Source organism: Rhincodon typus, chromosome 28 (genome assembly GCF_021869965.1).
Source record: "Rhincodon typus isolate 14 chromosome 28, sRhiTyp1.1, whole genome shotgun sequence".
Lineage (NCBI taxonomy): Eukaryota > Metazoa > Chordata > Chondrichthyes > Orectolobiformes > Rhincodontidae > Rhincodon > Rhincodon typus.
In genome coordinates, this window is record NC_063359.1 from 36,147,768 (window position 1) to 36,174,781 (window position 27,014).

At 39.3% G+C, this 27,014-nt stretch overlaps 1 protein-coding gene across 1 annotated transcript in view; it reads right to left on the reverse strand.

The window, feature by feature from the left end:
• Positions 1–27,014, reverse strand: part of LOC109910618 (sulfhydryl oxidase 2-like) — a 121,056-nt gene that overhangs the window by 65,106 nt on the left and 28,936 nt on the right. Inside the window, exons 8-11 of the mRNA XM_048613399.1 lie at positions 22,675–22,797; positions 21,596–21,746; positions 11,709–11,894; positions 770–1,338 (exon numbers count right to left, since the gene is read on the reverse strand). Coding sequence (XP_048469356.1) covers positions 770–1,338; positions 11,709–11,894; positions 21,596–21,746; positions 22,675–22,797 — 1,029 coding nt within the window. The remainder of the gene's footprint in view (positions 1–769; positions 1,339–11,708; positions 11,895–21,595; positions 21,747–22,674; positions 22,798–27,014) is intronic.

Below are 27,014 nucleotides of genomic sequence, written 5' to 3' on the forward strand. Positions count from 1 at the left end.
ATTCCTGAATACTACTTTAAAGTACAGATAGAAGTGTAGGATCAGGACACACAAAGCACTGGAAAAATAATCCAAATCAGTGATTAGGAAGGACTTCAACGTGAGTGATGAACACTTGGAATTGGTCAGGCAGGGTGGTGGAAACAAATATACAAGATGTGAGCTAGATGTCTACCTCCCACCCCTGACTCTCTGCAGCAAGCTAAACATGGTACAAAAGGTCCAGTTTCATTCACATCTTTTGACTAGGTTGACCTCAATGAAGTGGGGAAATGGGAGAAGGGAGTTGGGCAGAAACATTCAGAATTGTACTACCAATTTTGGTCAGATGGAATTGGGCTGAGTTTGGGACCATTCACTCAGCTGTCGCTGTCCCCAGATTTGAGAATGTCCTGACAATGTGTCAGGCTAAAGTGCAAAAAACAAGTTTTGGTGAGACATCAGGGGTGCCCAGCACCTGCAGAATCATAACACAAGATTCAGTCAGGAGTGTACAAGAGAAAAGGGGCTAAAACTAACCTGCTGGGGCAGGACTGTAGATGCTCTTAAAAAGGCAATCAAGCATTGAAACAATTGCTTAATGTAGGAGTTGCTGCAAGGCATATCCATGATCAAGTTGCATGTTAGAACTAAACTGGAAGTTTACAGTCCAGATTGAAAATACTAAAAAGTGAAGATGTACTTTGGGGAAAACGAAGACTCACCAAGGACTACATTTGCTGGAACAGAGAACCATTTTCTTTCCACAACACCATTGGAAATTGTTTTAAACGACAGGACAGACATGTCTGGTTTTCCACTTTTTGGACCTCATTTGAAAGTAAAAGTACATGACCATTATGAAAAAACATGATGCTGCATATAACATGACACACAAACTCATGTCTACATTGGAAAACCCAATTCCAAAAAATGAAACTGATTGTTTAAGCTCTTTCTTCAGACTGGCTGTTTCCTGGTGAAATGAAATTCTTTTCTGGCTACTATCAGCCAAATCGCCCTTCTCTTGTTTTATCAAGGCGCCAAGTCTCGGGTTTTGGGCTGGGTTCTGAGGATTGGCATTTTGTTCCTTATGGCCATTACCCAGTTGATATGGTACTTGTTTTTTAACCTCACTTTGATTATTTTCTAGAGCTGCTTTTTTTGTCTTATTGGCTTGCAATTCATATTCACTATATTTCAAGGAAATGTTGTCCACACTGTAATAAGACTTCAAAAATATTAGAACTTCTTTCTCATTCCACGTATGAAGGCCCTTAATCTCTTCATGACATGTGGGACAGTGGTTCGGAGTTGGCCATGCAACCTTAGGGAACATTGGATCCTCACTTGGAGCACCTAATAAAGCAAAAGAAAACAAAATCAAAACCAAAAGAAATACTATATCCTAAATGCCAATTGCAAACATTATTTTGAAAATGGATGCAAGCATTCAGAGATGAACCTCAAGTTTTTTTTGGGTTTGCAGTCTTCTAGGGCTATTTCTAAATTATTGTCAGTTAATGGATCAAAGTTTTAACCTTTCTTGCATAGGCCACTGAATAGCTATCCAATCACAGAACATAGTATTAAAGACACTGAGCAAAGAGTTCACCGCATAGTAAAAGGTTTCATTGGATGCATCAAAAAAAATAGGAAAAGGAAGTGAAGTAGACCATTCAGCCCGTTAAGCTGTATTTGTCATTCAACATGATATGGTTAACTTTCTACTTAATGTCACGTTATTGCTCTCCCAATACCTCTTTGCCTTTTAGCCTCTAGAAAACTATGGTTTAAATATAGTGAACTGGCTTTCACAGGCGTCTGTGGTAGAGAATTCCACAGATTCGCCATTCAAGTGACAAAATCACTCATCTCAGTCCAAAATGAAACGTGACCTCTTATTCTCGAACACCAATGTCTCCCCCACCCCCAGTCAAGAGCAGAAACATCCTTGCACGCAGTCTATCCAGCCCTGGCAGAAATTTATATATTTCAATGAGATCCCCTTTCATTCTTTTAAAATCCAGTGAATGCAAACCAGTCAATCCATCAGTACAACTGCAAATTTGAACACTTAACAAGAACCTTGTTTCGTTGAAAATTACAACTCATCCATTAGTTCCAAACTCTGCAGCATATGAGGGAACAGTTTTAAATGTATGAGGCCTTGTAGGCACTTATTTGCTAAGAATAATTCCATCTTTTCCCCCCACTCCTTTCACCTGTAATCAGATCCAACATCCATGTGGCTCGCACTCAGATTAAATTTTACAAAAAGAGTTAAACAGATGGATTTCTTTTTCCATTCCTATTTTCTATTCAGCTCTGGTGCTTAATGAAGGACAAATTTGTCAGAATGATCTCAATATTACCCAACTGAATAACAAGATTGAACTAATCCCACACTCAAATTCAGCCTTGAGAAGAAAACATCACTTAAGCAACAGATAATTGAACACCTGGACATCAGTTGCTGTATTCATAGCGATTGGTACTTGTTATTCTTGCCCGGAAAAACAAAAATCAGAATTTTCACTGCCCTTCGTCTTGTTGAGATGCATTTCTATGCAAGTCATAAATTCAGTAAGTGTTAGGAAAATCTGTTGCTGGATGTCCTGCCAAATTACATAAATATAGTTAACATTCCATTAATGTGGAACAGTCACTAGGTGCCATTGTCAGACTGATTAACCCCTAATGAATAATAAAGCTACAGTATGTTTCTTGATACTGTCACAATACCTTGAAAATACATTGACAGTAAACATACAGACAACAACATTTGGAGGTGGTTGGAAAGGGGAGAGCGAGAGTGAGAGAACACACAGCCACAGCAATAGGCGGAGGGGTGTGAGAATCAAGGGCACAGTCAAAGGGGCTTCTGAGAGGGTCTTAAAAGGAGGAGAATGCAGTCAAGGGACTCCAGAGTATGGAAACTTGGCAGCTTAAAATAGTTGTCAGCGGCAGTGTGATAAAGCTGGAGTCAGACGAATGGAGTTGTAGAAATTGAGAAGGCTACGAAATTAGTGAAGAGTCAGACTAGGTCAAGATTTAAACACAGAAGATAATTCTACAATTTATATGTTCAAGGACCTAAAATTGTTAAAAAGACAGAACAGCAGTTGAATTGCATGCAAGGCAGGATGGATGGGGCATCAAAATTCTCAATGAGCTGAAATTTACACAAACCAGTGAGGGAAAGCCAGCCAGTACAGCATTGGAATAATCAAGTCAGGTGGTGACACACAGAGATCCTGTGGCAGATAAGCAGAGAAAACTCGGAGCATTTTCCAGATAAACTCAATAAGGAAACAGACCCTTCAGTCCAAACCAAGTCCACACCAGCCATGTTCCCAAACTAAACTAGCCTGCCTGCATTTGGCCCATATCATGAACTTATCCAAAGGTCTTTTAAATGGTATAACTGTACCTGCATCCACTACTTTCTCTGGCAGCTCATTCCACACACTAACCACTGCGTAAAAAAAGTTGCCCCTCATGTCCTTTTTAAAAATCTTTCTCCCCTCGCCTTAAAAATATGTCTTCTAGTTTTCAACTCCCACACCCCAGGGAAAAGACCCTTATCAGTCACCTTATCTATGCCCCTCATGATTTTATAAACCTCACCCCTCAATCTCCTATACTCCAGCAAAAAAAAACGTTCAGCCTTTCCAGTCTTTTATTTCTCAAACCCTCCATTCCCAGCACCATACTGGTAAATCTTTTCTGAACTCTCCCCAGTTTAATAATATCCTTCCTATATCAGGGGGACCAGAACTGCACACAGTACTCCAGAAAAGACCTCACCAACATCCCGTACAACCTCAACATAACTTCCCAACTCCTACACTCAAAGGTCTTGTTGTGGAAGGAAGTCTTCTCATCTCTCCCTCCAATTAAACTGGCAATCATTTTAAATCTTTGTTGTTTGGTTACTGCCCTTTTTGCCAGAGGAGACTGTTTCTCAATATTTGCTCTATAATATCACCGTATAATTCTGAATGCCACTATCAAATTTGCCTTGGTTCTTCCCTATACTGAGGAGAACACCTCCAGCCTATTGAAGATAAACACACTGCATTCTCTCACTGATGCTAAGTTACTATAGCATTTTTTTTTGGGCGGTGGGGGGCGGAGCGGGCAGAGGAAGAGGGAAATAGGGCAGACGATGTGCTGTGATGGAGAATATAAAGTGGTTGCAGTGAGAAAAGGACGGAGGAGGTCACAACTAATCAACCAGTCAGGTGGAAAATAAAAGTGAAATTGTGGGAAATAAAAACAACTGCTGGGAAAAGCTCAGCAAGTCTGACAGCATCTTTGGAGAGAAATCAGTTAACATTTCTGGTCCATTGGCCCTTCTTCAGAACTGGGACATCAGGTGGGAATCTGGAACTCACTGATTGTAAAGTAGTCGTAGAGGCTGAAACCCTAAACTTTTAAGTATTCAGTTGTACACTTACAATACCAAGGCATACAGGGTTATGGGGCAAGTACTGGAAAATGGGATTTTAATAGGTAGACAGTTGTTTTTGGTGCAGATTCAAAAGGATTGAAGGGCCTTTTTCTGTGCTGCAGATGTCTATAACTGTGAAAGACTGCTCAGGATAGCAGAAATTAAGTCAGTAGCAACAGTAGAGAGTGGGTTGGAGCTGAAGTGGCTTATTCCACTCCCATCCAATGTCTTGACAGTACTAGCTATTCATACACTAGTAATCTCAAGTGGGTTACTTCAGTATTAAAAGTAACAATAAAGACTTGATGCACAAAGCTAGTCCTAAACAACAGTCTCACTTTATACAGCAACAAGAAATTCCAAATCATTGCAGAACAGGCTTGAGAGACTGAATTGCCAACTCTTGCTCTTGCATGTGAACAGTTCTAAACAATCCATTTTAAAGTTACAAATATTAGGAATATTGGTTTTGAAAGGCTTTCTTCCACTTTGCATACAGAGTATTTTGTCTAAATTGGCTATTCAAAACATTCCAACAAAATTAGAGAACCATACCAAGCACAGGGGACACATGCAAGACACAAGCCTTCCATCTAACAGTTATGCCCAGAATTAAGTAAAGCTAAGTGTGTGAGTAGAATGCAAGGTATACTTGTTCTAAACAATAATAACCTATATAGTCTACATCATACCCAATAGCACACTACAAGTCATTGCAGATCATATGATCCCAGGGACTGAGTGTGAATCTTAAAAATACACCTGTAGGAAATGAAAACCATTTCCTTCTACTTGCATGACCCCTTGTGCAATAAGTGCGATTTGCTAAGGTGACTATCCAGAACACACTGCACCTTTTATACTAAAAGTGCAATGAATAACTAGAGATAGATTGCAGCAGAGGAAAATTATATATTTGTGAATTTATACTTCTGTGCAGAATTGCGATGTGGAAATTATACAGGCACTTTTCAAATATAAATGAATACAAAAAAAATTAAAGAAAATAAAAGCCCAGTCTCCAGGTTTTTAAATGAGAAAGGCCAAGAACTGCTGAAAGTTTTATGCGTACATTGTGCCTAAAAAGGTATGGTCTGACAGACACATTGTTCAGTTTTAACTGCCTCCTCTACCAGCTGTTTCTTTGAAGCCTGTTCTGTATGGGCCTTGAGCCTGGTTAACAATTCAGTGCAACACAACTAAAACAAAACCAACTGGCTCCCACTCTGTGGGCCGTGAATAAGGGTTCTCTCTTTCACTGGTTATTGGTTGACAGATGACAGCTTGTGTCATAAGTCTCCTGCGAAGGAACGGAGATGGGGGTGCACATGTGCGTCTGTGTGTGTGTCAGGGTGCGTGTGTGTGCGTGCGCGCACGCGCGCGTCGGGGGGAGGGGGGGTGTGTGTGTGCGTGCACGGACAGTTTCTCAGAGGCCACGGTCATCCCTCACTTGATATTTGTGTTTTTAAAACTCATTATTTGGAGACATGCAAGCCTACACTGCATACAACAGCAAAACTTCAAAATAAATGTTACAACACAGCTGTCCAGTAGGACTTAAGACTACATTTCTCCCGTCTCATACAAAACAGGCTGCTCTTCAGTTGCATGGGCAGAAGCACAGAGGTTGCTACTAGAAGTCGATCAGTGTAGCTGCAGCTGCAGAGCACAATTAATTTACGCACATCCCTGCTGTGGTGTTATTGTACATTTGTCAGTATCAATCATTGTTCTCGCCATTTGGTCTTGTGTTAGTAAATGGGTCCTATTTTATGGATCATTACACAGGCTTGGGTATTCAGTATATGGTATAGATAAGGAAAAATTTATCTGGAATAAACTGCAGCAACAATGCCTGAACAGACAGGCCACGCTGCCCTCTAAGGGTGGTCCTTCACAAAACGAAGGCAACCCATCTGTATTGGCTGCAATAATTCAAAAATCGCCTTTCAGAAGGTGCCCTCTCTTTTCCGTTTCAACATTAGCAAAACAGCACTTAACAGTCCACTTGCATTCAAGTGGTAATTGAATACAACTCAGACAATGACCTTACTTAACAATGGAGATACTAAACAAAACCTACAATTTACATATTACATGTTTACAACATCACAGTATGTGCACACAACCAGGTTAAGTAAATCACAATTCACCAACGAAAATGTTCACAACTATTCAAAAATCCAAAAAATGCAACTTGTGACAAAAGAAAATATTTCTGTTTGGAATAAATTAATAGTGTGACCTCACATTAAATATCTGGGCAGCGTTAACACCAACTGAAATGAAATCTCAACAATACAGAAAAGAGGCTGCCTTTAGGCCCACCATCTCTTAAAAAGGCTGGAAAGGAAAGGAATCTGTTCAGGCAAAACTTGGAGGTGAGGTACTGCCACATCTACAACAATCGGATAGGTTGCAAATCTACAAATTAGGTGCAGAAGTAGGCCATTCAGGCCTTTGAGCCGGCTCCGCCATTCAGGCCTTTGAGCCGGCTTGGCCATTCAATAAGGAGACAGCTGATTGCTTTGAATTCTGAATTCCACATTCCCATCTAGATGTAGTAATCTTTGATTCTATTGCCTGCCAAGAATCCATCCAACATTGCCTGAATATTAGTTGACCCTGAGTCCACCATCTTTAGAGGCAAAGAATTCTAAAGTCAAATGACACTTGGGATTTTTTTTTTGTCACAATGTGTTCTACAAGGGCTTCCCCTAATGTTAAATCAGCAACCCCAGTTCTGGATTTAGCCAATAAAGAAAGTCTTTTCACGTCCATCTTGTCAAGACCATTCAGGGTACTATATATTTGAAACCAATCATCCCTCACTCTAACTCTATTAAACCAAGCCCAGCATGTCCAATCTTCTCAAAGTGCAACTTGCACCTTCCAGGTACCATCTGGTAATCCCCTCTAAATCACTTTACATTTACATCCTCTCTTAAATAAGGAAACCAAAACTGACGTGAGACGTGGTCTTTTAACATATATAACTGAAGCATAATTTTCTGGTGATTTAGAGAGTTTATGGTTGATGATTTAAGCAAGGGACTGTACTAATTATTTTCTGTTAATTTGGTGAATTTCATTAAGGTATTTTTCACAAGGTCCTTTGTTGGATCGTATTATTGATAAGTTATGTCACTTCGAGAGTGTGTTGGTAACGGATGTATTGCTATTAAAACAAATAAAAGCAATAATTGGAAGCGTGACTTTAAGGAGTTGGTTTTCTAAGTGATTATTGGTTTTCTTGCCTTATCTATTTTTCTTTTACCTTCTTTCTTAAAAATGAGAGATTGCCATTAAGTAGAAAATAAAAATACAGTGTACGTGCACGAAAGGCCAGTTCCATGGGATATAGCGTTACAATTAAAATAACACTAAATTATGTAAGGTGATTTTAGGACACATGGTTTTAAGACACACCTTAACATAAGGGGTAGAGAAGCAGAGATTTAGGGATGTAAGCTGCACTGTGTGCAGTGCCATTATATAAGTGTTACTCAAAACCCCAAAAGATGACCAATTAAAGACTCAAAATCCCCAATTAACCCAGGGGTTACCTCAGTTTAGGGAGACTGTAACATCTAAGCACGCACTTGCTCAAGGCACCATCAAGCAGTCTGAAAGCAATTCAGATTTGTTTTTGAATTTTCAGTGGTCTGATGGTTTACTCCTGACATCCATCAAAACTCAGGTTTGAAAAATTCCTGTACCTATTGGCAGTCAGTCAGTGTATTTAAAAGTGAGGCCCTACATTGGCCTATTGCAATGTGAATGAGACACAGCCACATTTCATGCACTTTAGACAACTTCGCACAAACTACATTGCACAAGTTATGTTGATACAAAGTTGGAGGTGTAAACCATGCACAATACTGGACAATTAAATGCTGCATTTAGGGTTTCTACTAAAATAGAAATCAATAAAAATTTCCTGCTTTTGTTTGCTTCCATCATTTAAGAGATGTTAACTGCCATGAAATAGTAGAAAGGCAACTTCGCAGCCAGATGGCCAAGTCTTTGGAATGAATACAGTGTCGGAGCAGTAAGATTACTTTTTGGTGAATCTACAATGATGCAGCAAAACATCAGGATGCACAAACATTACGCTTCACTTTCCACAAATCAAACAGAAAGCGGAAGTTAGTGTTGGGAATCCACAATCGAGGTAAACACACTGACCCAGGAGGAAGAAAAATGGAGGAACAAGGAAGGATAGATTGTAACTGGTGCAACTTTGCACAAGTGGGATCCAAACAACCATGACAATAGCAATGAGGAGGAGAAGGCAAGTGAGAATCTGGGAGACAGATTCAGTGCACTTCCCAGTGGCTGAATCTCAGCTATGCAATTCTTTCCTGAAGTTTTATTTTTAAATTGTTAAAGCAACGGATGTATTTAATCCCATTCAAAATACATAAATAAAAAATGCAAGTAATTTATCTTCCAACAATTATGACGACATCAGGCTTCTGTAGACTTTTGGGACTTCAGAGCTGATCACTAAATCCCACAGCTCAGGTAATGATAAGCATAAAAGTTTCTTCAAACACAAACATCAGGGATGACCCCGAAGGAGGAAAAACCTGTGCCAAGAGGTGTGCACCAGGATATACAAAAGCACACCATTCCGCAGTTACTTTCTTGACTAGTTAAGGGATGAAATAAATTTTACCCTCAAGGCTGGTGACGATTTGCAGTTTTGTCACTGGCAGTTTATTAATAAATTAACTTGGAGATTTTCATTTTTAAGTCAGTGAGAAATATGCTGGTTGGTAGCACTCCTACCTCAGTCAAAACATGCTGCATGCAAGTCCCTTTCCAGGGTTTGGGCACAAAAATCAAGATAAACACTCATGCAGTATTAAGGGATTGAGTACCTAGTCCAACTAAGAATCTACTTGCTAGTCCAGAATGATGAAAGAGATTCCTTGGCCCTATTATTTCAAAGAGGAGCATGGGAATCATCCCCAGTATCTTGGCCAATAATTACATCATTCAAAACCGATGTGGTCATTTTCATATTGCAGGAGTTTGCTGTGCATACATTGGTTTCTTTGTTTATATAAATGATTTGGATGTGAACATACGAGATATGGTTAGCAAGTTTGAGATGACACCAAAATCGGTGGCGTAGTGGACAGCAAAGGAGGTTATCTCAGGGTACAACGGGATCTTAATCAGATGGGCCAATGGGCCGAGGAGTGACAGATGGAGTTTAATTTAGATAAATGTTAGGTGGTGCATTTTGGAAAGCCAATTCAGGGCAGGACTTATAAACTTAATGGCAGGATCCTAGGGAATGTTGCTGAACAAAGAGACCTTGGAGTGTAGATTCATAGTTCCTTGAAAGTGGAGTCGCAGGTAGACAGGATAGTGATGAAGGCATTTGGTATGCTTGCCTTTATTGGTCAGTACATTGAGTATAGGAGTTGGGAGGTCATGTTGCGGCTGTACAGGACATTGGTTAGGCCACTTTTGGTATACTGCATTTAGTTCTGGTCTCCCTGCTATAGGAAGGATGTTGTGAAACTTGAAAGGGTTCAGAAAAGATTTACAAGGATGTTGCCAGAGTGGAGGGTTTGAGCCACGGGCAGAGGCTGAATAGGTTGTGGAACGTGAGAGGCTAAGGGGTGATCTTATAGAGGTTTATAAAATCATTAGGGGCATGGATTCCACAGGGTGGGGAGTCCAAAACTAGAGGGCATAGGTTTAAGGTGAGAGGGGAAAGATTTAAAAAGGGAATCTAAGGGGCAACTTTTTCCACACAGGGTGGTTCGTGTATGGAATGAGCTGCCAGAGGAAGAGGAGGAGTCTAGTACAATTACAACATTTAAAAGGCATCTGGATGGGTAAATGATTAGGAAAGGTTTAGAGGGATATGGGCCAAAATGCTAGCAAATGGAAGGAGATAAATTTAGGATATCTGGTCAGCATGGATGGGTTGGACTGACGGGTCTGTTCCCATGCTGTACAGCTCTACAGCTCTATAAATACACTAAGTACTTAGCTGGCTGTAAGATGTCCAATAGTTATGAAAAACAATGTGGAATTTTAAAAAAAAAAGTAGCACTTAAAGATACATTAACTGGATTAGTAGCTGTTTTTGCATTTTGGGTAATATTCAAAACCAGTACCTGGATTCAGTGGAGTTATTCAGTAACAATACTATTACTGGCTGTGTACCACAACTGTAAGCATAACTCAGCATCTTCTGTGAACAGGAACATATGTTCAGTGTCCTGTTGACCAATCACTCCCCTTCATATTATCAAATCAGTTGAGGGACTTGATGGCATATGGGATTTTTCAGTATTTATTTCCAATCTCTAATGGTTCTCAGGTGCTGGTGATGGGTCTTACCCTCAAATGTCTACACTCCTTCTGATTATGATGTTATGCCATTAATGCTCAATGACGAACTTCATTAGGGTTAAGTCATCAGATGAATGGATGGCAAGCTATGTTAAAATCAGAACACTGCATGTCTTGATGGGATTTGAGGTGATCATTCATTTGGTGTCATGGGACATCACACTACAGATGTTAGATATTACCACCTCCTGTTGGTCTCACATCTGAGGTATCTGCCTAACATAGACGAGCTTGGTGTCATTTATTCTGTATGCAGTGCTGCTGACACTTACTTGCAGACACAAGATAAGCAATAAAACTATTTCGACAGAAATGCAAGCCTTTAGTGGTTCGTTCTGAACTGTCCAATGTTTCTTTGGAACATCAGCTACTGCTGATTTGCTATCGCGTTGTCCCCAAGTCGTCAGATTCTGACAACCGAGCACAAAATCTAGATATACATTCCAGTGTACTGAAGGAAGTAATGCATTGTAAACAAGATGTTAAACCAAAGTACTGCCTGCCCTCGCCTAAGAGCATAAAAGATCCCATGGCATCATTTTCTTAGATCAACAGTGTCCTATGTGGTCACTTGACCAATATAAAATCGCTCAAACACCAATAAAAAGTAAATTACCTGGTCATTCTCACATTGCTGCATGTGGGACCTTGCTGTGTACCAGTTAGTTACAGCTGTTAACACTTGAGATATTCATGGGAGATGGCAAAATATGTTACATTAGTGCTGGCTTTTTAAAAATAATATGCAATTTTTTAGTTCAGTTTTCAAATCTTAGAACCCACACCCTCAATTTCTTTCTCTAAACAAACATACTCACCGACTGCATTTATCATTATTGCAACACAACCTGGGGTGCCACGACTTGAAGTATCAAAACAACTCAGCTCTTACCTGCCAGTCTGTTGTTCACTTCATTGTGCTTTCTCCATAGCCAGAGAATGGCATCATCCAGTGTGGTCACTTTATCCATAGATTCTTTTGCCATCGCCTCAAAGTGCTGTGCACACTCCCTGCATCCAAAGAAATAATGAATGTATTTCCTGATAACCTGTAGAACTACTTGAGTGCTGTCGAATCCTAGACAGAAAGAGATGACAATTGTAAATAGCAATAAAAAAAGTCAATATACCTAACTGATCAATGGCTATTTCAATAGTCTCTATCTTCTCACATTTAACTTTTCGTTCCAAAGCACATTGGGTTCAAGAAGCTGCTCAGCACAGGATAAATATTGGATGCCTCATAGTCAAGAGTTAGGTTAAACATTTTTTCTTTCTTTAAAAAGCCAGCAAGCAAAAATATTTTTCACCCCAATTAAAAACATTCGTTATGAAAACATTAATAAACAGTGCAATTAGCAACAATTAAGAAACATTGCTCAAAGTACTGGCACTACCATGGACAAAGTATTGGGTCTACCATGGACAAAGTATTGGGGAATTATTGGCTCCTCAAGCTTCGTGCGAATCAAAAAGACAGGTGCAGGTCTTGAACATATTCCCTTTACACAGAACATGTCCACGCATTTGAATATCTGTCACCTTCTAGCAAGTGTAAACGAGTTACACAAGATTAGAGTTTGAACATCATAAACTGGTTGATGGTGTGGTTATCTGCACACATAAGACTGTTCAGCCAGTTCTGCTCAATTATGCAGTCTCAACAGCAGATTTTTAATTTTGGGTTTTGCAAGAACAATCAGCTGTGTACTCTGCCTGCTGCAAGCAACCAAATGAACACACTGTTTCTATCAGCCACTCTCCAAGATGTGAGCCCAAGAAACTGAAAACATTGTGTCAAAAAACTCGTCACCACATTTTTGTTTGCAATTATTTGTAATATTTGGCAGAAAAACAAACAAACAAACAAAAAGACCTTAAAGACAAATTCATTCCAAGTTACCTACTAATTGTAAAATGTATACTGCAGTTCAGAGCAACAAAATGAAATAACTTTTGAATTGATCCTCACACAACTGGTCTCAGTCTCGTACCAAACTTGGAAAAGTTTAGCATAATCAGGTCACCGTTAATGAGCAAAACATGACACTTTACGGTTTCAGGCAAAAGCACCAAGTGTGAAGCTTCATGTACTCTTATCCAATTTACTCATTTCTTTAAGGAACTAGTACATCACACCAGTCATTCTTCATGAGGCCAGAGTTTTAACATATCATTTGACCAGCAAGTCAATTACATCAGGGATGACTGGAGAGGTGGGTAATCCCTAACAACTTTTTCTAAGTAAATCAATGACAAATTACATTGGCAGACTTCATAAACCATGTAGTCCAAACTTGTTTTTAAACCATTCTTGGATTGCCATTGTTCTGGTCTGAGAACTGTCGCAGCTAAATTCCCAAAAGTAGCTTGGTAGTAAGTGCACTGTCCAACACTTCTGTGAACTTGAAATGCAAAACAACAGATATCCTCACCATGAGGACTCTTGTGGTACAATGGTATGGTCCCTGCCTCTGAACAGGGAAGTCAGGGCTCAAGTCACAGCTGCTCCAGTCACGTGCCTGACCAGGTTGATCAAAAGTATCTACATCGTGACTCTTTAGGTAAGGTGAACACCATTATAAACACGCGAGGGGAGCAAGAACAGGCAACTAGGCCCTTTGAGTCCACTGAGCCATTCAATAAGATCATGGTTGATCTGAATTTAATCACAACTCTACATGCTTGTCTACTCCCAATAATCTTTCACCCCTTGGTAAGAGAGAATATGTACCTCTGCCTTAAAATATTTAAAGATTCTGCACTCATCGCCTTTTGAGGAAGGGAATTCCAAAAGAGACTCAACCCTCAGAAAAACAACGTTTCCTCATCTGTCTCAAATGGGCAATGCCTTATTTTTAAAGCAAAACCCACAGTTTTAGACTCTCCCACAAGAGTAAACACCCTTCCCACGTCCTCTGGTCAAGGCCCCTCAGGATCCTTGTTTCAATTAAATCACTCTTAACTCTTCTAAACTCGAGGATAAAGACCTAGCCTGTCTAGCCTTCCTCTTAAGGCAAGGCACTCATTCCACGTGTCTAGTAGACCTTCTCCAGACTGCTTCCAATGCATTAACATCTGATTAACAACACGTTAACTAGAGGGCACCCAAGTTTGTAAGCATTGCTGTGACTAGCCAAATTAAACTTGTGATCTATGATCGTGCGCAGGGGCTATGATATACATTATAGGAAATTCAAGAACAGCTTGAAACAACCAAATATCCTTTCCTGTATATCTATATGAATCACATGAAACGACAGCTCCATCTTTGAAGCTGTACGGGTTGGTATTTCAACCAAATACACTTTGTCTAGACCTCAGATATATGTGGGCCTCAAAGTGCCTTCTGGGCTCCCTCCAACTTCAGGTCCTTGCATTGTGCTTTCATATTCCACCATCTACCCCTTGCTTCACCACCAATGTATTTTTCTCACTTCAGACACAGGCACCAAATTAAACATTCAGTCTGCAATGTTCTTGTGGGGAAGCCAAGAATAAGACGGCGCAGGATACAAGGGTCTCCCATTTAAGACAGATGAGGAGGAATTTCCTCTGAGGATCATTAATCTTTGAAATTCTTAGGTAGTAGTGGAAACTGGTTGATTGAATATATTTTGAACAGAGTTTGACAGATCGTTGACTGACAAGGGAGGAGTAGGAAAGTGTGTTAAGGCACAATAAAATCAGCTATGATTTTATTGGAATGGTGCAGCAGCTTTGATAGCCTACACTGGCTCCCATTTATGATTTTATGCTCTGTACTCAAAAACCCTCCTGAATGCCTTCCTGTCACTCACCCTCAGTTGTCTGGTAGCCCTGACATTTGGAAATATTCCAATCATGGAGCCTGCTCCCTCAGGGATCCTATAGCCATATCTCTGCTCTTTGTCAGCACCAAGTATCAATCTCGTCACTCAAAGGCTCTCAAGGCACTGTGCTATTAGGAAAAGAGCTCCAGGATTTTGACCAAGCAACAGTGAGGAAACAGCAATCTCGTTTCAAGTCAGGATGGCATGCGACTTCAAGGGAAACTTAGAGGTGGTGATGTCCCCATGAATCTACTGCCCTTGTCCTTCTCGATGATAGAGGTCAGGTACTTCAAAAAGGGAGGTCTAAGTAACCTTGCTGAGTTACTGCAGTGCATCTTGTAGATTGCACATGCTACTGCTATTGTGCATCAGTGGGAAAGGGGGTGAATATTGAAAATAGTAGTTCAGGCACCAAACAGGATGTTTCACCCTGGACAAACAAATCATCCACTCCCTCACAAGGCACGCAAAACCTCTTCAACCTGATAATCCTTATTTCTTCCCAACCACTTTCCTCCTCTAGTATTTCCTGTTACGGCATTCAATAGTCTTTTCAATGTAACATTTCCTAGGCCCCGCTGCATGCCAACTCCATTCTTCTCGGCCTCAACCAGGAAACTATTGAAATGGTAGACAGAGTCCAAGATTGCCCGAAAAATGATTAAACTTGTATTCTTTATGAAAATGGTCACTGTACAACATTAGTCAGACTCTCAAGAACTTGGGCATTGATTTCAAGCAAGTTCCCAGAACTTTCAGCAAAATATACTTCATGCACAGTCTATTCAAATGGTAAATTTGAGTGGGTAGAACTCAGATTATTTCTAACAGTGGAAATAAAAAATAGGGAGTTTTTATAAAGCAAGGATACACAAGGCAATCTGCAACACCTTAAAGTAATGTTCTTTACAAAGTTCTCAATGACAAAATAGACAACTGTGGAACTTAAGACTTCTAGTGAAAAAGACTACTTGAACACAGCTTTCTAAAGCAAAACTTCATTATAAATCTGAGGCAATATGATTGGAAATCATATTCTTTTCAGGGACTACAGATAGTACCTAATCCTTTATTTCAGAGGAGGCCTTGCACTGAATTTGTTAGCCCCCTCATCTGGTAGAAAGATTGATACGCAAAGAACTCAGAATATCGAACTACAAGGCTGATCTAAATTTAATGTTAAAGCAGGCCCATTACTAGAGTACAGATTAGCCTCGTGGCCCTTGGATTTACCTGACAGCATCAACACCACAAACTTTATAAAATGATTGGAAAAAGATGGGGCTAGTGTAAATATCCACTATTTTTTAGATTCATATTAATAAGATCTTTTAAGGGGTGTGGGAAGACAATTGTGGTTCTTACGGGGCAGATATTTCTAATCCCAGTTAGAGACTGAAATAATTGAATATACTCAACAGGGAGATATAAAGGAGTCCAGAAACAAAGATTCAGAGCTGGACTGTATAAGGAGAGGGACAAAAAGATGCGTCGTGAGATTTGTTCTCTTCTTTAACTAAAGCAGCATTGTCCAGTCACAAATCTGGCCTGGATAACTTTTAACTACATGTTACTTCAGTAGAAAGGTCATTTCACAAAATACAATACAGCTGTATTGATATTTACTTAAAGATTTAGCACCATTTAGTAATTGAGGAACTAAAATACTCAATCCAAAAACACTACCCTTTTTGTCACAACAATCTACCACCCAATGCGGGGAAATGATAAAATATACATGCCTGCATTGTGCAAAATGGCTTGGAATTACATTCTTGCATCCTAACAATGGCAATTACTCATTTGAAAAAAGGAACAATTTTCTTAATTAGAAGTGCTATTAGTCTTACCTAGATTCAGAATCAGTCACAATATGGCTTATGTGCTGAACACTAACAGTTAATTTTCTTGGTTTTACTTAAAAATTCTAACATTTATGATGATGGGGCACATGTATGTCCCCTTTCAGAAGTTTTTTATTGCTAAAGTGGGTAGTACAGAAGTTTATTACAGGCTCACCAGCCTCCACAAAAACCCAGATTTGACTTCTTCCCATTCTGCGTCTAATAGGAGCTACATTCCCAGCTTCACTGCCTCACTTGCTCAAATGCAGTCACTTTTCAGACTAGGTGTCATCAAATGATCCATTTCCTCATTAAACAGCAGTTAAATTCTAACTGATTGCTATAAATAAACAAACACAGTTATGGACAATTAGCATGTGGCCTTGAAAATAAATTGGTCAATTTAAAAATTGCTTTGCTATTGAGGTCAACACAAAACATTTTTGTTGTTATAGAACCAGCCATTCACCTTTGTTACTATAATCATCATCACAGGGAACATACTAATGTCGGCAGAGGTTTATTTTCAAGTACAGAAATGGATAATCTCACACCGACTATGTATAGGAATGCAAATAACTGGAAAAACAAAGGAAGGCTGGCAACAGAGAGAGGGAGAGGAGAAAAGAGCAAGTGATTGGAAACACAGATAACACACCAAGTGGAAAGTTATTGCAACATTGGTAACTAAACTGAACCCTAACTGTTATGGCTTGACATGGGCACATCTGTAATAAACACTGGCTGTAAATTGTGCAAAATTACTTCCCTTCAATACCAATATCATTTGCCTTAAACAGCACAAAATAATATGAGTGGTGGTATTTTTAAAAACATTTTGGCCAATTTTTCCTTCAGTAAAATTCTTGATTAATGACCAGCAGAGGATGTAAATACTCATCTCAATATCAAGATCTAAATTATGGCCAAATGTTAGTTTGATTAGCACTGAAGGAAGAATAAACGTTCATTTATGTAGTTGAAACTGTCATTCAGATGCTAATTGACCAATACCCTTATCGGTAGTAACGTTGAAGTCTAACGTAGTCCGAAATATTCTCCATTTAGGTTCAATGTAAATTGCATATTTAAAGCAACTACTTGTAATAATTTGTGCTTCAAAAAAGCATGTGCAAATAAATGGCAACACATTACAGAATCTTAATATAGCATGTTATAAAATTAGCCTTTGATTTACCAGCATAAATATTTAATCATTAGCATTTTTTTTTGAGACTTATTGTGTTAAGAGGTGGATTTACATTTGGTTAAAACACACTTTTTAAACCTGCAGTCCTTCTGTCCTTGCTACCATAGTCCCAATTTCTGCAATTTAATTTATCCTAATCTTTAAAGTGGACAACAACCTAAACCTACCTGCAGTGCAGGCTTAGAGGATCTTCCCTAGTTACACTAGTCAATATATCTAAGCAATAAGTAGCAGACATTTTTACATACAATGCAGCTGTCTCAGATGACAACTCTCAATATAACAAGAGAACAGTAACCCACTGTAGAAACTATCATCTCACTGTGCAAATATCAAAGATCAGCTAAACTATTTCCTGATTTTACCTCCACCTCATGAAGGAAACAATTCATTCCAGAATAGTTATTTGCAGGCTTAACAAATTGATCATAAACGCAAAAAATGTTTACTAATGCCTACCACAGGCAGTCCAGTCCCTGACATTTTTCAAGCAGGGGTCACTGCATCAGGAAGAATCAATCAATCAATCTGATTTTTAACTAGTTGAGAGGAACAACGATAATCTCATGTACCCTGCTGAGATCAGCCAACTCAGCACACAAAGATTAAACACAGGACAGAGCTTAGATTGTACTGCTTTGTACTGTATCATGTAACAAAAAAGGATCACAATGATTGGGATCAGTAATTAAGAAATGAGCAAAAAGAAACTCAGCAGGTGAATTGACGCAGTTTTGCCTGATGAGCAAATGGCACTATTTGCAAGTTAAACAGTTGAAATAAGGACCAATATATTGGATAAAGAGGACAAAGCCTCCACTAGAGACAAGGAACTCGACTGAGTCAGATAAAAGGCAAAAGTACTGAGGATGCTAGGACTCCCCTTTTTTGTATTCACCTCCCCCACGGTGGGTTGCAGCCAGGCCTCTTGGCAGCATGTCAGCTGGTCTCTCAGTGACTCATGGCAGTGTCTCAGCTCAGCATGCGAGTGGATCCTGCCCAGTCATGTCCCCGACGCACCAGGAGAAATTGGTGAGGCAGTAGTTCCAGCAGCAGTGATGGTGTCGACAGCAGACAGCTAAGGTCTCCCCAGAGAGCAAGATAAGCACAGGACTCAAAGACTGTTGAACTTTATTGTTGTAGTTTAAACTACAAAAGACTTTAAAGTAAACTATTACCTATTTCTTTATTTTTCTACTATTCTATGAAGTAGTGCTTAACTTTTAAAACTCTTGTTTCTCTTACTACTTTGTACCTAAGATTTTTTTTTGTACCTAGGTACCGAAGATGGCACCATGTGTGGTGACATTATGCACTTTTCACTGTACTAGAGTACACGTGACAATAATACCTAAAATCTAAACTGTGAGTGCAGGAGAAACACAGTTATGGCATCAATGGATAGAAAAATAGATAGAAAACATTTCAAGTCCAATATAGCTCTTCTTTGAGTTCAAAGAGTCACATTGGATTTGATATGTCAATTCTGTTTCTCCCCATTCTAGCGTTACCATCACCAGATAGAACCTTCCATCACTCTAGGGACTAAGCACATCGAAGACTTACAGTTAAGGGCCTAACTATGGAAAAGTTATCTTGGGAGTTTCCATTTGTCAAATGAGATATTAAATCACCTGCTCCAACAGCTGGCCAAAAAATATTTCACTAATTATTTTGAATAGCAGAGAAGTTCTATCTGATGTTTTGGTCAATATTTATCCCTCAACAACTAATACAAGAATAGATTATCTTGTCTTTATCACATTGCCATTTGTCGTGTGAATGCATACAAACAGATTGCCATGTTTCCTGTATTGCAAAGGACACTACACTTCAAAGATACAATCTATTGGATGTTAAACATTTGGCATGATCAAAAGTTGTAGTGGTGCTACATAAATGCAAATTCTGTCTCACTACATGCTTATTATCCTTTGGAGTATAATACATGATGTTAGGGATACATTTTTATCCCCTTGGATATGGAGAATCTTGAATATGGAGCTGTTTGGAGATCTTAGATTAAAAAAGGTCTACTAGGAAGGGGCATGAGTATTACTGGAATGGTTCAACAGTAATGAGCCGTGAAAATTACAGACAAGTCAAGGCTTCAGAAAGGAGGTAAGCAAAGCTCTTAAGAACTAATGGGTGCAGTTTATAGCTTTAATTGCTGGACAAACTTAGCTTGCATGAGATGAGACTCATAGGCTGAAAGCTGCCTGACAACATTCTTCTGAAGTTGGTTTCTGTCCTTCTTTCTCCCTCTCCACGTGCTCCCCCCCCTCCCACCCCACCCCCGAGGTCTTATACATAAGGACCTATGCAGAAGGAGGAAAAAGATGACATCCAAAGTGTGCAGTAAACAAGTCTCTTTTTCTCTCTTCTAAAAAGAAGAAACCTTACAGCATGACAAGCCATGCAGAACCTCAGAAAATTCCAGATATCATTACCTCTTGATTCCTTCATAAACTCTGAAAGCTGAGCGGTTGCTTCTATTCAAAGACCTAATTTAAACTGACTTTTCATATGAACTGGAATCAGAAGATTTACAATTATTCTATGGCAGTCAGCATTTTAATTTAATTGAAAGGAAACCTGGGGAACAGTAAGAAGTCATCACACTTTATTCCTTCAATTCATACCCTTTGCCCATGGGTATGTCTTTTACACTCCTCACTTTATCTGTAAACCTATGCCTTCTCTGGAGTGCTGGATTGTCATGCTTTTCATTTAAATATGCTTGATCATGGATTAGGGTCATTGTTTAATTCCAGAATATAACTTGGATATTGACTAGTTTTGCCATTTGTTTATTATATATAAAAAACTGTTTATACAAGTTAGAACATAGAACGGTACAGCACAGTACAGGCCCTTCGGCCCACAATGTTGTGCCAACTTATTACCCTGCTCTAAGATCAAACTACCCTGGAGTTTATTAAAGAAACCTGGTGAAAATCTTTTTCCTGGACAACAGCAATAAATTCAAAACTATTTGGTTATTTTGGAGAATCAAAACATTTACACTAATGGTGTAATGCATGGAGTAGCAAGGTTTGATTAGCAGCATTTTCCTCCCCTTTGTTGTAATAGGAAGGACTGCAGCTACATTTGTTGCAGTTTGGATCTCCTACAAGTCTCCTTTTCCAAGTTACATACATATAAAGGTCTACTCCAAAGTGTAATATACCATCGCCCATCATTTAAAATACAACCAAGGTGCTCGTGTGATTCAATGGTTTGCTTGATGTTTCTCAAAAGTAATGCTGTAGTTGCATTATCCGGTGGGGAGGGCCAAATAATGAAAGGCAATCATATCTCGGCAATCAAGTTATTTTAGAATTAAATAGATGACGAGAATGCATTAGACAGCTCTATACTTACACAGAGTTCTGGTTTATGTATAGAAGAAAAGCTAATTTGCTTTCGCCTCAGTAGCTCCACTGAGTCATCTTTAAACTACCAGAATTCATTATCTGTGTGTTACTACAGCTTAAGTTTCTTAAAATGAAATACAACTTTTAATTTAATACATGATAAATCAGTGATGGATAAAGTGTGGAACATAAACAAAGTTGCTGGAAAAGCTCAGCAGGTCTGGCAGCATCTGTGGAGGAGAAAACAGAGTTAATGTTTTGAGTCCGGTAACCCTCCCTCAGAACTGTTCTGAGGAAGGGTCACCGGACCCAAAACGTTAACTCTGTTTTCTCCTCCACAGGTACTGCCAGATCTGCTGAGCTTTTCCAGCAACTTTGTTTTTGTTCCTGATTTACAGCATCCGCAGTTCTTTTGGTTTTTATTATGGATAAAGTGTGCAGGGCAAATCTATAATGTTCAAGTTTTCTGGTCATTAGTATCATTCTAATTCTTTCTGGGTTACAGAGATAAAGTAACTTGGAAAGAGTTGTTTTACCAGGAAGGATGTGCATTGTAGGACGTGTCGCAGCATGTACTGTCAAGGTATGGAAGAGTGTCCAAAGTGAGCATGGGTAACCTCTGTACTGGGGCTGGCTGCCCTGGCAGCCAACCCACTCTACACGATTTGTAAGAAACATTCCAGATATCTGCAAGAGAAGGATGCACAGAAAATATGAACTTGATGCTTACGCGGTCATCATACATTGGGATGTACAAACATCTTGACACAGCTGGATAGACTGGATGCCACGATGATGTTTTCCCAATCCAGGTATTCCAGAAGAGGAAGTCATTTTCTCAGGTTAGACAGTAAATTGTGTAGGACTTAAGGAGGAAAGTCTGCTTCACTTGAGGTTGGTAAAACCTGTGGAATTCTCTAAGACCGTGGACGCCAAGTCATGGAATACATGTAAAAGGAGGTAGCAAGCAAGTTAGACAAAGGATAGCCAGTGGCCTTGATCTACTTGGATTTCCAGAGGGCCTTTGACAAGATACAACACAAGAGGAGAGAAAATAAGAGCCCATGGTGTTGGGGGCAAGGTACCGCAAGGATAGAGGATCAACGGATTGGCAGAAGGCAGAAAGTAGTGATAGAGGGCTCTTTATCACGATGACAGCCAGTGACTAGTGGAGATCCATGTTGGGACCACAACTATTCATGTTATAAATTAATGATTTAGACAAAAGAACCGAGAGAATTGTTGTTAAGTTTACAGATGACACAAAAATAGATGGAGCGTTAAAGGTTAAGATAAAACCACGAACGGCCAGAAAGCAGTTTGCTTGTGGGCAAGTATTTTCAGACAATGAAATAAAACGTTTAAAGATATGGTTTTCGGATTGAAATCTCAGCTGTAAAAAGGGATAGGAAGCAGGAAAATAGTATTTATTCACATGGTGATGGTGAATTGGAGAGTCACAGCTCTATTAGTTTCTTCCAAAATAAATCCAGTTAATTAAGAACTTTCCCCTATATTTGTATTACCTGCAGAAGTCTGAGACATTACTACAACTCCAAAAAAATCCACTTTAGTAATGACAGGTAGTGGTTTCAGTGGCAAACAAGTCACTTACCCTCATTTTGTTATTCACCAAATCGAGGATTGCGTTGTATGGGATTTTATCCAACGGGAGGCTCACTAACCACTCCTGCAGCATTTCCAGTAACTTCACTGCTGGTTGCTGACCAGGGAACAGCTGTCAAAGAAGAAGAAAATAGCTACTTGTCAAACCAGATTTCCCTAGTTGTTCAAAATTAACATAAAGGAAGAGGATATGATCATTTACCAACTTTGGTGAAAGAAGGCTTTCAATTTCAATGGTAGTTAGTAGTCAGTGTGCACAATTTATAGTTAACAGACCCATCTGTGATCAATAATGATAGTGTAATTCTGCTTGCTTAGTGAGAGCCATTTCCCAGTTAACTTTTGCATAAAAGTATTAAGGTTTTAGGTTACAGGATATTACTGCCTTGTGATGATTTCTGGCATTCATTTTCATGGGATCACAGTAGAGCACACATGAAATCCTACTATTACTACAATCAATTTCTTGGTTATAGAGCCATTGAGTCATGTTCAAGGGAGTGGCCCTTTTGGGGCTCAGCAGTAGTGTGCCTACCCCTGGACTGAGAGACTCGGGTTCGAGTCCCATCTGCTCCAGAGGTGTGTTATAAATCTCTGAACAGTTGGATTAGAAAATTTGGTTAAATTTATAAAAAGGCTTGAGGGGCTGTGGATTTATTGAAGTCTGTGACTAAAGATGGCCCCATCAACATTGAAGAATGAGTTAGATGGTTCAGGACAAGGGGATAAAAGGAATATGGGAACAGAATGGTCTTGTGGGATAAAGATTACGGTGAGTGCGGATTAATAGTAGCAGCCTGGTTCAGTGTAACGGTCCAATTCTATACTTCATTTTCTGTGCAATTCTCAAACAACGACAAGGCTAAACAATCCCATGTTTGCAGAAATGCTTTCAAATAAATATGAATATTGCAAGTTGAGAAACACAAGCAAAAATGAAGGTTAACTGTATTCAGACATGCAAGAAAGCAATCCTCAATTATGTCTCAAAGCTCAGCAATCTTTCCCTGCTACCACCCTACCCCAGTGGGCAATGCATGGAACAGAATTATAAATCAAATCAGCCAATACATTTTTGATCGACACTGACCTTATTTCTCATTAGAAATAAGGCCGAGTGCTATGGCAACCTGACTTAGAAATGTAAATTGTTGTTCCTTCACCGTCACTGGTCAAAATTCTCATCCCAACAGCATTTTGGGTACAATCACTAACATGTGAATGGTAGACTTCCAAAAGGCAACTTTTGGGCAGTTAGGAAGCACTGTAAATGCTGGCCTTGCCAGTAATATCCATTTCCTAAGGGTAAATGAAAGAGAAGTCAAATGTGTGATGTTCCTAAATAAATAGGAATCATGTTTACCCCTCACTATCCCACCACTCAAACCTTTCCTCTCTTCCTCTCCACAAATACAAGCCAAAATCTACCTTAAGCTTGCCAAATCCCAATAACAGATGCTACGATTCATTACTCTATTAGATTTCCTTCTGCCACCAAGGGACATCTGCAAATTGTTGTAGACAGATTGTACTTCATATGATTAACAAATGACATTTCAATTCAAAAGATAGCTTTGCAAGCAATATAGTTTATTTGATTTGAGATTGTTTCAAAAACAAAATAACGGCAATACGTTTTGTGCCAAAACCAGGAATCATAATCCAAACTAAGTACATAATCCTGTAGGGATCGACCAGAGTGGTTTCACCTGTATTACAGGGCAGAGTGGCTGTCCAAGGAAATTAAAAAGGTGCTGCACAAATTCATTGTGGACAGGATACAAAACAAAAAAACATGCTAAAAGTGGGCATATTTGCAACTAGCTGTGTATTGACACAAAACTAACAGTGCAGCATTATGGCCTTTGTCATGACAGCTGAAGGGGCAGATTCAATTTACAGGATACTGATTCCAGGCATGATCAAGGTTGGGGATGGAGAGTCGGGAGGGAAAAGAACAACATGCATTAGATCATATTAGGATGACTGCAATAACTATAAAATGGTTTGGGAGTCAGGAATTTACGTGAGTGCAATACAAAACAGATTTCTTCACTGGTCAATGAATTCAAGTGCAAGTCGCCTCCCACCTTTGGTTTTCACATTGTAGAACGTGAGCCCAGAATGTAAACTGGAAAAGAAACAAAGTACCCACACCATCCACAACACTCCCCTGTGGAACAACCTCCAGAGAAAATAAAGAGTGGTGCACTTACTGCATTCACTTAGGCATGTGAAAAATGTTTTGTTGCAATAGTCACAAATGCTGAAAAGGCAGAATGCCAAGCATTGAGCAACAAAATTTGGAAATCTTGAAGGACCAAGTGTTACTGAAAAATCTGGGAGAAACTAAATCCTCCTGTCTGCTATAGAATCAAACCTGTGGATGTCACACTTTCCTTTAAGAAATTGCTAATCTGGCCATCATGTTATCTCAGCCTATTGATGTCATTTAGTTGAAGGGCCATTAGGAAATGAGGGAAAATTGTATTTATAAAGCTTCAAAATAAAAACCAGAGAATTCTATGCTATTCTTCAATCCAATAAATATTTCACTACAATTTTTTAAAAATTTTAAACAGCACATAATAGGATAAGTTAACAGCAAAAGAACAACCCCTTTGAGTGCTACTTTCTTCAGAATGTAGCAAGGACTATTTTGGCAAAGGCTGAATGCCTGAGGGCACTTATAGCTATTCCCAATAGAACAGTCAAAAGAACTGAAATATTAGATCAAAGACTTTTTTCCCCCCCCTCCAAACACATTAACCATACTGAAAATGTATTTGTCCAACTACAGAAGGAAAATTTGCTCACTGTTTAGGGGTTCTGATAAGGCTGTCTTTTACTGAATCTAATTACTGCACTAAAGTGACAGTATGTGGTTTTGCACCAGTCAGTCTCCAATTGACGGAGCCCCCAATATTATTAATTTGGTTGCTATAGAAGCATACTTAATACAGGGCAAGTGTTTATCTGATTCTCAGGAGGATCAGCTTTGGGTCACACATGGGTTGAGTACCTTTGGAACTCCTTGCCACAGAGAGCTGTGGGGACAGAGTCCTTGTGTATATTTAAGGATGAGATAGATTGATTCGTGATCAGTTGGGGAATAAAGGATTATGGGGAAAGGACAAGAAAGTGGATCTAAGGAATGTCAGATCAGCCACGATCCTTTTGAACGGCGGAGCAGGTTTGAAGGCCGAACAGTCTACTCCTGTTCCCATTTCTTATATACTCCAGAATCACAGAGCATCACAGGAGCCTAACATTAAAGGCAAATACTGCAAATTTTAAACATCAAAAAAGGTTGGAAAAACTTAGAATCTGTTGAGAGAGCAAGATGCTTTAAGTCAAATGACTCTTTGGAACAGAACAGACACAATGAGAGCAAGAAACTGCAAGGAATTCCAACAATAGTCAGATCCAGGAAGTTTTGCATCGGCTGTTCATGATCTGCACACACAGTCCTCAGTCAAAGTTCAGTCACTGAGACATTGGACATTGGAGGCCCCATGTGCAAAGTTTAAGATCTCTGGTGGGCAAGTGATAAAGCTTCTAGTGTCAGGTTGAGAAAGCGCAAGTTAATAAACTACTTCCATCTCAGACCAAGAGTTGCTGCTGTAGTGGGCACATGCTATATGATGCAACCACAGTAAGAAGAAATCAAGGGCCACAGAAGCAATTTTGGAAATCAAAAGAGGTTGCAGATCTGGGAATGCACAGAGCTAAAATTAAAGTGATGAAGGAGCAAATTAGAAGCGTACAAGATTTGTTGAAAGAATAATTTTAGGAGAATCAGTAGTAAATCAGTAGGAGGCACTAAAAAGGGAGATCCTAAGGACACAAAGAAGACATGTCCCTTCCAAAAATAAGAATGGTACTGCCAAATCTAGAATCCTACAGTTGTCTCATCTTTCCCTGCACTTATCTAAACAGAAAAAGCAAGCTTGTGATAGTCACAAAAAACTCCTAGAAGAGTATAGATGGTACAGGGATCAAGCAAGAATGAAATATGGAAATCAAAGACAGGGCATAATATTCATATTTTTTCAAGATAAAGAAAAATCCAAATGTTTTACCAGTATGCTAACACCAAAAGGAAAGTTAAGGAAATAAGTGAGACCTATCAGAGATGAAGAAGGGATTATGGGAAGAACTTCAAATGAATTTTTCATCTCCCTATTCACAAAGGATAAGGAATATGTGGACATGGTAATCCAAGAGGAGCCCTTTGAAATACGGAACAATATAACCATAACAAGAGGGGAAGTGTTAGAGGAGTTGGAATCCTTGAAAGTGGATGAGTCGCCAGTGCCAAATGGATTG